The sequence below is a fragment of the Gobio gobio genome, assembly GCF_949357685.1.
Source record: "Gobio gobio genome assembly, chromosome: 17".
Classification (NCBI taxonomy): domain Eukaryota; kingdom Metazoa; phylum Chordata; class Actinopteri; order Cypriniformes; family Gobionidae; genus Gobio; species Gobio gobio.
The window spans coordinates 10,504,767-10,517,720 of NC_137110.1; the positions used below are offsets into that span (position 1 = coordinate 10,504,767).

At 38.2% G+C, this 12,954-nt stretch overlaps 1 protein-coding gene across 2 annotated transcripts in view; it reads right to left on the bottom strand.

Annotated features, from left to right (window-relative positions):
* Positions 1-12,954, bottom strand: part of cntn4 (contactin 4) — a 229,651-nt gene that overhangs the window by 149,241 nt on the left and 67,456 nt on the right. For both annotated transcript variants that reach the window (XM_079841184.1, XM_079841185.1), the window contains exon 3: positions 8,845-8,974. In XM_079841184.1, the coding sequence (XP_079697310.1) occupies positions 8,845-8,974 (130 nt within the window). The remainder of the gene's footprint in view (positions 1-8,844; positions 8,975-12,954) is intronic.

The following is a 12,954-nucleotide window of genomic DNA, read 5'->3' on the forward strand; positions in this document are numbered from 1 at the left end:
TGGAAACCATGATACATTTTATATTTAAGGATTCTTTGATGAATAAATGAATAGACAATTCAAAAGAGCAGCATTTATTTGAAATAGAAAACTTCTGTAACACTGTAATTTATATACTGTCACTTAAGATCAATTTAATGCACCCTTGCTGAATAAAATGATACATTTCTTTATTAATTGATTAACTTATTTACAAAATAACACTTCAAATATTAAATATTTAAGCTCACAAGATGTAAACTAAATTGCTAAAATTAAGTGTTAAACAACCCATCTTTTATATATACAACAATGAAAATGTGAGATTCCAACATTCCAATGGTTATGTAACAGTGCTAATATATAACTTAAGACTAACTAACTCTAAAAAAAAGTAGATGCTATTACTGAACGTAGAAAAAAGGCTTTGTCAGATAATCTAAAAATGTCCTTTACGCGTGAACATCTAAATTAGAGGGACAGTGTACTTTTTCTTCTCACACAATAAAGTAATTGCAACTCAGACTGTTATGTTCATTTATTAAACCATATAATCATAATAAGTGATCATAACATAATCATTAACCATAATAAACAAAAATAATGTACAGTGAACACCTGGTTTATTGTGATAATATTCCTTACTTTTTCAAGTCAAAAATATTATTCTATATGACCGAATCAACCTGACTGCACTAGGTTACACCTACTAAAAGTGCATTTTATAGGTCAGATCAGGTGGAAATGTACTTTTTCACTTTAAAGTGTAGTTTGACATAAAAATAATAGTACTGAAGTATGATTACATAGGATCACAACATCAAACACCTCGCGCAGTGACAGCTTTAACCAGACGCTCCATTTGCTGAGCACATGCTTTACGTGCTCATGCGCAAACAGACATTACGTAGTGCTATATAACACCATCTGGCTCAGGAGACAGGAGGTGATTTGAGGATCTGTTGCACACGTTAAGTCTTTCTGCGTAACACATTCTTTGCAAAAACCTCCTTCAAAAAGGTAGACACACACCAGATGCCTTAGCTCAAAAGCTACAATCACAACTTTGATTATCCTCCGGGCTTGTGCATGGGCTTAAAGGGATAGTTCAAGTAAAAACATAAAATTCTGCCGTCATAACCTTGAGTCGTTCCAAACCCGTGTGACTTTGTGGAACATAAAACAAGAGAACTGCTGCAATCCTTGAAATACTCGTTAAAATAGTCCATGTGACTACTACAGTGGTTCAATAAGCGCTTCATAACATTAAGCTTGAACCACTGTAGTCACATGAACTATTTTAATGATGTCTTTACTACCTTTCTGGGCTTTGAAAGTGGTAATAACTAGTGTTGTAGTACTCGAGACCTCGGGTCTTGGTCTTTAGACCGGTCTTAAGACCATTTTTTGAAGGTCTTGGTCTTGTCCCAGCCTCGACTGCATTTCTCCTCGGACTTCGAGGACTCGGGATTTTATCTCAAGACCAGTCAAGACCACAACTGCAAGGATATCACTAAATTGCTGGTGCATTGTCTGATTTAACATCATTAATGTGATTTGATGTAAAACTTACTGCTTAAAATGCAATCCATAACTTCTTTGCAATGTGATTTTCTTTTGTTACTGTGCTGCCGGGTTCAAAATCAATGCAGCATTGTCTCAAAAATGCCCCAAATTAATATAAATGCCCACAAAATTCTGAGATTTCGTTTTTTTTTATATAACATAGAATATAATTAAGCAATATCACAAGCAAGAGAGCTGTTTTCATGAATATGATTGCAAATGATATTGATTTATACAAACATTCAATAAACAAGAAGTTTGTATTAAAAATGTACATAGTAAACTGTCTTTGCTAATTCGGCAACGTTTCGTTATTAAATTAATCAGCTGCTTTGAACAAATCGGTAGAATAAAGGATTCCGTGACTGTTAAATAATGTTTTAATGTTAAATTAATCTGAACATTATTTATGCAGGTGTAATTGTACCAATTCAGATGCAACTTCTGTGTCATGAATTTTATTGTTAGTGATTTGATTAGTAACAGCGCTATAGTGTCTTACTATTGTAATTGAATTTATTAATTAAATATAAGTAATTTCTCAGACAGTAGATATGGATTTTTAGATGAATTTAAGGAGTGCTGGTTTGGTCTTGGTCTCTACCCCACAAAGTCTTGGTCTTGTCTTGGTCTCGGCACATGCTGGTTTCGGTCTCGACTTGGTCTCGGTTTAGGTGGTCTTGACTACAACACTAGTCATAACGTTGCAGTCTATGAGGGGCAAGCTCTTGGATTTCATCAAAAATATCTTAATTTGTGTTCCACAGATGAACAAAGGTCTTGCGGGTTTGGAATGATAATGACCAAATTTTCATTTTTGGGTGAGCTATCCCTTTAAGCACTTTAAAAAATGTCTAATTTTGTCTCATTTCAGTTTCCGATTCAATTGAACATTTAAATATGGTTATCAATCCAGAAACGTTGCAGTGTACTTAGCAGCATGAAAAGCTAAACTTGTATTAAGATTGTGAATGGGTAATAAACAAGAGAAGCATCCTCCTTTTATAATCACTAAGGCTGTCATGTCAATCTCTAAAGTGCAAGCTCACTGATTTCTGCACTCTCGATTCTGCACAAATCGAATCTGTTTTCCATTTTTAGTTGAAAACGGAGTAAACGGCCGCTTATGCCGAGTTCAGACCGCATGATTTTCAAACTCGTCGGATCATTGTTTTTTTCACACTGCATGACTATCTGGGCCAGCATTGAGTTGCTGCTGTGTTCACACTGCATAATGGATCGGCAACAGGGGTTTCACATTGTATGACTGTACAAGAGGAAGAATCGCCGACAACTCTGTCCCGTTCGCAAACTACGTTTCACGAACAAACACACACGAGAATTGTCTGGCTATCACCAGACCAAGCTCAATTTAAGATTGAACATTGGTCTGGGGAGTCTGCTCTGTATTTTCTACTGCACACGCGAGCATAAACGCGCATAAATTAAATGACTCTGTACACAATTGGATAGTCCTTCAACCAATCAGACCACAAGAGAGTGATCAACGGGCAATGACCCATCGCTTCTCTATCCGTCATCGTGATAATCCCTCCAATAGCGGGCCAGGTGGATAAGCCAGTCTGTGATTGGTTCCCGCAAAAGTGTAACAGAAGCAGTAGAAGTGAATGTACGGGTTTCCAGACTGAGTTGCCGGGCGAAATCAAATCGCTGGCAGATCAGGCTGGGTTTACCCAGTCTAACACGAGAAGGCAGAAACCATATGCATGGTTTATTTAATTTAATCAAGATTCTTCATTTATTATAGGCTATTTATCATATAAATTAACACACTCTTTACATTATGAAAACAGGTAACACAAGAAACTTCTCTCAAAAAATCCCTAATAGTAATTCCAATAATTCCAAATTATATTAATGTTTTTCTATTAAAGGTCCTGTTCTTCGTGATCCCATTTTTCAAACTTTAGTTAGTGTGTAATGTTGCTGTTAGAGCATATATAATACCTGTAAAATTATAAAGCTCAAAGTTCAATGCCAAGCGAGATATTTTATTTAAAGGGGGGGGGGGAAACACTCAGTTTCAGTCAGTCTCATGTCAATCTTGAGTACCTATAGAGTAGCATTGCATCCTGCATATCTCCGAAAAGTCTTTATTTTAATCATAATTATTAAAGAAAGATGCGCTGTTCCGAGTCTTTCCGGAAAAAGCCGTGCGGCTGGGGGCGTATCGTGTGGGCGGAGCTAAAGAATGTCGAGCGCGCGCCGCTGTTACTGTGTTGAGTGCGTCTGAAAGCTGCGTCATCCCTAAAAGCGGGAAAAAACTTTATTCAACATAAAAAATGGCTTTTAATCAGATACAGCCATACATCTATGATCCGGAATCAGACCCAGAGGCTGAAGTTGAACAGGAGCAGCAGCAAAAACGACTAGAGCAGGACATCTCTATGTGGTAACTGTTATAAGTTACACTAACTATATAATATGCTTAGCGGCTTGTGTTATTTACACATTTATACTTTAATTATATCGTGTGTGTGTGTGTGTGTGTGTGTGTGTGTGTGTGTGTGTGTGTGTGTGTGTGTGTGTGTGTGTGTGTGTGTGTTTACGCGTGGTTTGTGTAGACATGATTTGTAGTAAGCGGACTGGTTTTGCGCGTCAGGCTAGTGTTTACATAGAAAGACATGGAATAGTAGCGCATTTGAATGAAGAAGCGCGCTTATTTAGTTCAACATATTTCCCCATTCTTTGTGTATTGTTGTTTGGAGTGCTTTTACAATACACAAACATACACATATAGTGGCCAGCTAAACAAATGTACACACACTATACATCGCATGCTCCATTGATCAATACGTGGTCATGTTTGGGCTACTTGATGGGCATAGGCAAAAACAGACATTTGAAGCAGTCTTACTCAGTGCCAGCGGTTCCAACGTTGGGACCTTTATCGTTGGGACCGCTCCATCCTTCAGTATTAGGCGATTTGAAAATCCGGAAAAGCAAATTCCATCCACTTTTGCCTTAACGCGGGGTTATTTGGCTACGAGCCAGCGCTTTGATGGGCGTAGCCTATTGCTTTCACGCGCTCTCTCTCTCTCTCTCTCTCTCGCGCGCGCTCTCTCTCTCTCTCTCTCTCTCTCTCGCGCGCGCTCTTCCGGTAGAATTGTCCGGATGGCCCATACAAGGAAATTCCGCCCTGTTGACGTCAAGCGGACCCATGATCGAAAAAAACTTTCCGAAACTTATGACTAACAGGAAGTACTAATTTTGGCAAAGAAATACTCCCATCAAACGTCCACCTTAGCTTTTGAAACTGTGTCCATGTTTAGCATGGGAATCCAAGTCTTTAACAGTGCAAAAAGATCAGTATGCATGAAACAGCATTTCACCCCCCCTTTAACAGAAGTTCCCTTTCAAAGCCTACAGCGAACGGCCGGTTTGGACTACATCTCTGTACATCCTGCTTTAATTACGTCAGTAGAGCAGTTTGTCGACTAACCTCCGCCCACAAGAGTACGCAAAAAAGGGGGCGTGGTCTTGTTGCTCCCGCGTGGATAAGAGGAAGTGTTGCGTTCGGTTGCGTTCGTATAGTTTGTTTGTCGCTATGTCGTCGAGACGCTGTTATTTTCATCCCGGAGTCAAGTCACCTTTGTTTGGCTTTCCCAGGGACGCTGTACTTAGAAATCATTGAGCGCATGCATCCCCATTATGGTGAGAGGCGTGACCTTTCCGGTAACGTGCGCTCTGCGTGCCCTAAGCTGCTGTCGAATCACAACACGGGAACCGCTGGCACAATCAGAACTCGTTACGTATTTCTGAAGGAGGGACTTCATAGAATAAGGAAATCTTCGAGCCGTTTTTAGGACATTGAAAGCAGCAGTATACAGATAAGTAAATTGTGGGAAAAATACTGTGTTTTTTTTACACGCGAAACATGAACACATGTTATATTACACACTGTAAACACAATCACAGCTTCAAAAAAAACAGGAAAAATGGGACCTTTAAAATAACAGCATACAAGACTTTATATTGCCACACAGAGGTTATGCATTTATTCTGCAATCACAATTGTGAATAATATGGTGGAGATCCATGTTTAGATTTATTAAAGTTCATCACTGAGAAGGTTTGACGTCAGATTTAGTCACGGCAAACAGCACAAGCGTCTCGAGAAGGAACACAGACTGGCTGAACGACACTTTCATTTAAGCAGAATATCTCAATGGAGATCACTAAATTCCAGCTTACTTGTTTGTCTGTTTAGACAGGGCAAATGGTTGCCAGATTGCGAAGATTAAGTAATACACCAGGCAGAAAATGAATGCTTTTAACTGAAAACTCTGATTAAGGGATTTAAGATGGTGACATCTGGCAACCGCAATCATGAAAGCTCCTAGTAAAGGCCTTTACAGCTGTCTCTAATATCGTATCTCCTTTTTTTTTTTGGACGAAAACAAAGAGTGATTTTGGTCAAGTTATTATTTTTAACTACATTTTAGTCTCGTTTTTTTTGTCAACGATATTGTATGTTGATATAGTCACAGTTATTGCTTAATAACATTGGTGTTGTCTCACCATTGTCTCATCTTAGTTATGGAAAAAAGGTTGTCAACAAACATTTTCCATCATAGATTTCGTTAACGAAATTAACACTACTGATAGAGCACTGTGATCTTGCGCTCAACAGATATGATTGTGACTGGCTATAATGCTCAATGCTTGTAAAACACACTGTAAATAGAAACATTTGACGCTCAAAGACGAACGAGAGCATTTGAAAGCAGCGTCTACCTGCGGGTACCAAATATACCTAGTGACTTTTTTTTTAGTAATGACTGGTACCAGTAGTAGCTGTACGTTTGACAACCTTAACTTGGAATATAGCCGTAGGCACTGGGGAATGATGGGAGTAGTTCAGGAGGTTGAACTTAATGCACTTTGAAAGTGATGGACACTATAGCTGCCGAGAGAAGGACATTTATCAAATCGCTCCATGATTCAACCTTCCTGACAGGAAAGAGGAAGGTACTGATTAGCTTTTCCATTAAGCTTGATCAATTCTGGAACAGCACATAGATCTGTCTTTCTAAAGCACATCTGAGCAGTGTCAGGGGAACACGTTCATTAGAGGCCAGACGCTACATTAGCATACTTAAAAACATACTTAACTGTAAAGAAAGAAATCATTACATGTGAAGGAGAATGACGCCAATATTTAGCAAAAATTCTCTCAATATTTTTTTCAGTCTTTTGACAATATTTCTAAATACACGTCTCAATTTTGCTTGAAACAGCTCAAAAATACACTATCTACCACTCAAAAGTTTTGGAATCTGCAGTCTCGTGTGACATTGAAGAATGTAGTAATTGCAGCTGAAAATTCAGGGTTGGTTAAAATCAAATAATTGCAGCCTTGGTGAGCATAAGAGACTTCTTTTAAAAACATTTTAAACATTTAAAAACAAAAAAATCTTACCCACCACAAACTTTTGAACAGTAGTATATATCACAATCAAATATATCTTTTTGAAAACAGTAAAAACATTCAACATGTTTAATGTAAGAACTAAAGAATCTAGTAATGACAAATAACCATGGAATTTTCCACACTTTTTCCACTGCATGAATCTTCATTTATATCTTTCTTTACCCATTTTCATTTATATGCACCAATTTAACAATACATAGCAATAAACAGCAATATTGACCTATACTTCTTACTGAAACTTTGAAAAACTGAAAAAATCCTACACAGGAACATTGGCCAAACCAATGGAGTGAGTTTGGGGTGGGACTACCTGTTCGGCCGACCAATGGGAGATTTGGGGAGTATTAGGGAAACCTGTCAGAAAACGGTCACCATTTTTGCAATAAAATAAAAAAATAAATGTTTGATGTTTAAAGGCCCCCTGAAATCAAAATGGAAGTTTTTTAGCTTTTAGTATGACTATGTTAGCCTTAAGGTTATGAATAAGCTGGTGTGTTCCAAAACAATGACAAAATGATCATTTAGGAGATATAAGCATTCAAAACGTACAGTCTCTCACTTCCGTTAAAATGGATCACAGATTTTGATGACATCATCGCAGACTTCACCTTCTCATCAAATCTTCTGTCCAATCAAATGCTCTCTAGAATCTGAAGTCCCGCCCCTACACTATAAATAGACGCTGAAGCAGCGTCTGAAATCGGTCAGCTGTTCAACATTTACTATTTTCTACATGGTGAACGGCACATCGCGCACTATACATGTGATAGGAAACGATTCAGACAGTGTAAATATGCTTTGAGTTGAGGCGAATGAAGTCTGGTTTCATGTTACGCAGCGCACACACATAGTTTAGACCAGAGCCGTTGACTAGAGACACGAGACGAGAGCGCAGCGCGGATCATATGCGCGAGTCGGCGCATACAACAAAACATATCAGACCCATTTATATTCTGCACAGAATGCTGTAATTCAAAGCGATATGGAGGAGATTATGATGATAAACGGTAGCGATTAGGAGGAAACTCTGGGTTTACCAAACAAAAAGGCTCTAGTCAAACTGTGATATCTAGAAACGCTATTGGCTGTTTCAAAAAAGGGGAGGAGCTGTTAACAGCTTGAGCCGTTTCAGGGGAAATTACGTCAACACATTGAATAATGCTGCGTGTTTCAAGGCGCTTCAGAGGGCCTTTAATGTACAGCTATGATGGCAATAAATTTGGACCAATGACATTTCACTTTGAAGAAACTAAGCCATTAAGATAAAAACTCTCAAGAAAGAATTTCAGAAGCTTAAAGTAGGGTCAGAAAATGGGCAAAAAGGTGGGACGTGGGTGGAGCTGAGGTGCCGTGATGACTAACAGACAGCAGACAAACGGCTATCCACCTGTCACTCAAAGTGGCCACTCCCTTAATTACGCAGAGCTTTAAGGCTTTATATAATGTAAACGAATGAGTTACAAAACAATTCACCCCCTCAAAGTTGTCATGAAGGGCAAAATTAAATATATAGACCAAAACCACAATTTGTAACAGGCTGTAAACATGTTTTTCTGCTGTAAAGTTGAGCATTTTAACATGGGGCTCAATGAGATTCTGCTCCCTTTTGGAGCCTGTCCCTAGTGGCCAGTCGATGAATTGCAGTTTAAGTCACTTCCGTATTGGCTTCAAGAGAAAACTGGGGGAGGTTGCCGCTTGGGTGCAACTGATGCCAATGTGCATTGGCACAAAAGAGCTTGTGAATTTTTGAAATCGTAAAAAGGGGACTGAGGTACAATTTACCGAAGCAGTGATGCAGATGACAAAACAACGTTTTTGCGGTGGCAAGTTGGCAGTTAGCTCACCTGTAAAAAGGAGGAGGGTCACCTTGTGCCTCACAGCTGAAAACCACCTCTCTGTTCTTCTCCATGGAGTCAACTGGAAACACAATGCTGCCTGGCTGCTTGGAGAACACGGGGCTCTGCAGCGTGTTGCCTACAGATAGTAGAGGGAGAGAGAGAGAGAGAGAACGATCAGCACGCTCCACTTACAGACACCCAACCTGCTTGCAAAACAAGCTATTAGCTGGTGGCACTGAGCAGGCCAGCACTGGTAAGGCATTAGAGAGTCAAACCACAAGCAGACAAAACATATCAATTAATTCAACTAACACCACGGCAACTGTAATGGAATCGCCGTTGATTGATATAGAACAATGCTTATAGACACGCGTTCATTGCTTTCCATCACCTCTGTGGTCTGTTTTTAACCTTCGCTTTGGTAGCACAGTTGTAACGGAAAACTCCTAGGCAATTAGACGTGTGGTAAGCTCCTCTCAGTTGTGATTTGAGGTTGCTCATGTGAGGTGACACACTGAGATGGCTCATGCAACCTGCTCGGATAACAGCACAATTTTGGGGTTTTTGAGACATGGGACCAAACAGGCAAAGTGTGAAAATAAATCCTTATTTACCAAGAATTTAACAGCAATCGGTTAAATATATTCATAGGCATTAATTTAAATTTGAATGCACAAATTTAAAATCTGTCACTCAATGTGTTAACATCATCAGGTACGAAAAAAAGAACAAAGAATATATATTTATAAAACATTCCAGTCATAACCTCTGAAGATTTTCAAAGAGGAAATGTTGCTATTTTCAAAAACTAGTGCAATGACTTGGGCATGTTTTCTTCCATCTCTCAAAATCTGCAAAATAGCTGAATATCACTAAGTGATTATAGAGAGCTTATAGAGAGCTTATAAGAACACATGGGCGAAGAAAACATTAAAATATTAAAATATTGTCTATGAATTGTCTGTCATTCTCTATAATTTTACACGTACAGCCTCAGATAATTACACTTGTACTTTATATCACTTTGGGTGTTGTTGGTTTCTGCATGTTTGCTGGCTCTGTGCAAAAACTCATCAAGTATTGCACTTCACCTCGCTGGATCTCTGATGTAATAAATTTGGCAAAAGTGAAGGAAAAAACTGAGGAAGTAGAATTGAGACTAACTAACCTGTCTGCAGCAGCCATAAAAAGCTCTAAAGGTCATCAGGCTTCTAACAACCAGCAGGAGGACAAAACCAGAGAACATCTGCACATATTTCAGCTTCAAAATAACAGAAAATGCCTTTTAGCAACAAGAGAAGTCAGCACATCATAGGTTGCTGTAAATATAGGCAGCTTAAGAAAATTCAAAGCATTATTTAAACAGGCAATAAAATGAGGGAAAAGGCAGAGAAATCAGAATCATTTTCTTAGGGTTCTTTTCTGTGAAATCCATTTAATTCCATTTACTGAAAAATGCTTTCTGGTTTGAGAGCTTGTATTGCTTGCAGGAGACAAAGTGAGAGATAAACTTTAAGCTTCTTTTAAGGAGCAAAATGTTGGATTTTCTTTTTCCTGAGGTCTTTTCCAAAAACGTATTTCTTCTTAGGCCGCCTAGTTGCATAATGTTTTTGCCATAAGCCATGTAAATGTGTTTTGTACCTCAGACAATATTCAAAAAGTGTTGGCACGAAAAAATTCAATAGTTTATATATTAAAAATCTCTCTACATTTCTTCTGGATATAAAAACGAAAGGGCAAATTTGTTTTTGTGAAACGCGTCAGTTTAAAAAAACTATGTAAAAAAAAAAAAGTTCTGGTATTAGCTCACTCCATATGAAAAGCTGAAAAACTATTCGGATTGCAATATAAGAAATAAAATGATAAAAATATAATTTAAAATCTATACAACAGGCTGTCACTTTCAACATTTCTATCAAATACCTTTCTAAACATAATAGATTCCAATTTATTTTATGCATTATCACTGAACATTGATTAATTTCACTTTAATTTCATATAAACACTCTTAAATTGTAATATTACATTTACAAATGATAACAAATTGACTTCACTGTGGTAAATCATGATTTAAAGTAAAAATATAGCTGCAAGCAGCAATACCGGGGCCAAGCACAACAGAAGCAAACAAGGATGCTAGCAGCAGACCCACTGAAAAAATGAGTGAAGACATTTGAAGCAAAAATGTTAAAACCCCACATTAAAACATTGAGTTGTATAGAGCCAATTTCATATTTTGTTTTAATATAGCGCCACCAAGAGGCACAATCCTACAATTTTTTATGTGTCTTTGGAGTGAGCCCATACATATGTGTGTCAATTTTGGTGAAAATATCTCGTTTCGTTTTGGAGTTATAGACATTTATATGAAAAAACACGTAAAAAATGACTGACACCTGACTTTGATTGGATTTTACTACCCCTTACTATCAATATTTTGACATTAGGGTGTTAACATTTAGCTATCGACCTATGTTTTCGAACTTCTGATGCTGGTTTCGTCTCGATCAGACTAGTGGTTTTGAAGATAACAGCTAACGTTTTATAAACGTTAAATTACCACGCTGCCCAAACCATATGCCGAAACCTGGCAAGTCTGATATCGTTGGACTCGGCAAGGATTCAGGAGACAAAAAAAGTTACTCCCATGAAAATAAGTCAATGACACCCAAAGTTATAAGCGTTTGAAAAAGTTTTGAAACTTCTCAGGGCATCGTGCTGATGACCCATACCGAGTTTCGTAACAATCCGTTCATAAGTTCATAAAATACAGCATTTTAGCACATAAATCAAAATGGCCGACAGCCAAAATGGCCGATATGTCAATATTGGATATCACACGACTCTGCATGCTGTCCTGAATCTTTTGGACAAATGGTTAAGAAGTTATAAGCAAAAATAGCCATTTTTCGTATCTCCGGACCAGTAGGTGGCACTGTGCCAAAACATGTTGCCTCAGGTCATGCTTGTGATGACATGTACCAAGTTTGGTTTGAATACGATAAAGCGTTGCGGAGATATAGCCTTAAGTGTATTTTTGCAACCGCTACATAAAATTTGTTTGCGTGTTTATCGAAAACGATTGGACGAATCAACTTGAATTCCATAACTTTTTGGCAATATGGTCTGTAGATGATCTGGTTCAATTTTCGTGAAAATCAGAGCAACGGCCTAGGAGGAGTTCGCAAAAGTAGGTTTTTCAGTTAATAAAAAATGTCGGGAAAATTTTTGTGACAGAAAATTACGTAAGAATTTTGTTTCTATCCATTAGGGTTCAAAAGTTATTAACATAAACATGTGTGAAATTTTGGACAGGTGGTGTCGCTAGAGGGATTGTTTCAGAAACTCCAAAAACTGGTGTGGTTAATGTTGGGCCAGACCTCTAGCTGTGTGCCAAATTTCATAACTTTCCCGCAAACGGTTCTATTGGCTGCCATAGACTTCAATGGCGGAATGATAAATCTAAAGGTTTCAATAGGTGCCTCCGCACCTTCGGTGCTTGGCCCCTAAGAATAATAAGAAATCTAATGGTTTCAATAGGTGCCTCCGCACCTTCGGTGTTTGGACCCCTAATAAATGGGTCAATGGGGCCAATCAACTGTCAATATGTTTGCCATATTCTTCAAAATAACTTATTTTGTGTTCAGCAGAAGAAAGAAGCTGGGTTTGAGGGTGAGTAAATGATGACAGAATTTTGGGGGAACTATCCCTTTATGTGTAGGTTTATGGTAAGGGTTGTGATGGGTAAGGTTAGGATAAGCATCTAGATTGCATTGTGGCAATGAATGTCCTCATAAAGATAGATGTACAAGAATGTGTGTGTGTGTGTGTGTGTGTGTGTGTGTGTGTGTGTGTGTGTGTGTGTGTGTGTGTGTGTGTGTGTGTGTGTGTGTGTGTGTGTGTGTGTGTGTGTGTGTGTGTGTGTGTGTGTGTGTGTGTGTGTGTGTGTGTGTGTGTGTGTGTGTGTTTGTTTATGTGATTCATAAGGACACAAATGTGTATAATGACATGGGTATTACACTGGTATTACAACTTAAACGTGGTTTATGAAGACATTTCAGATATCCTCATAATAAAAAATAGCTTTAAAAACATACTAAACAATGTTTTATTAAA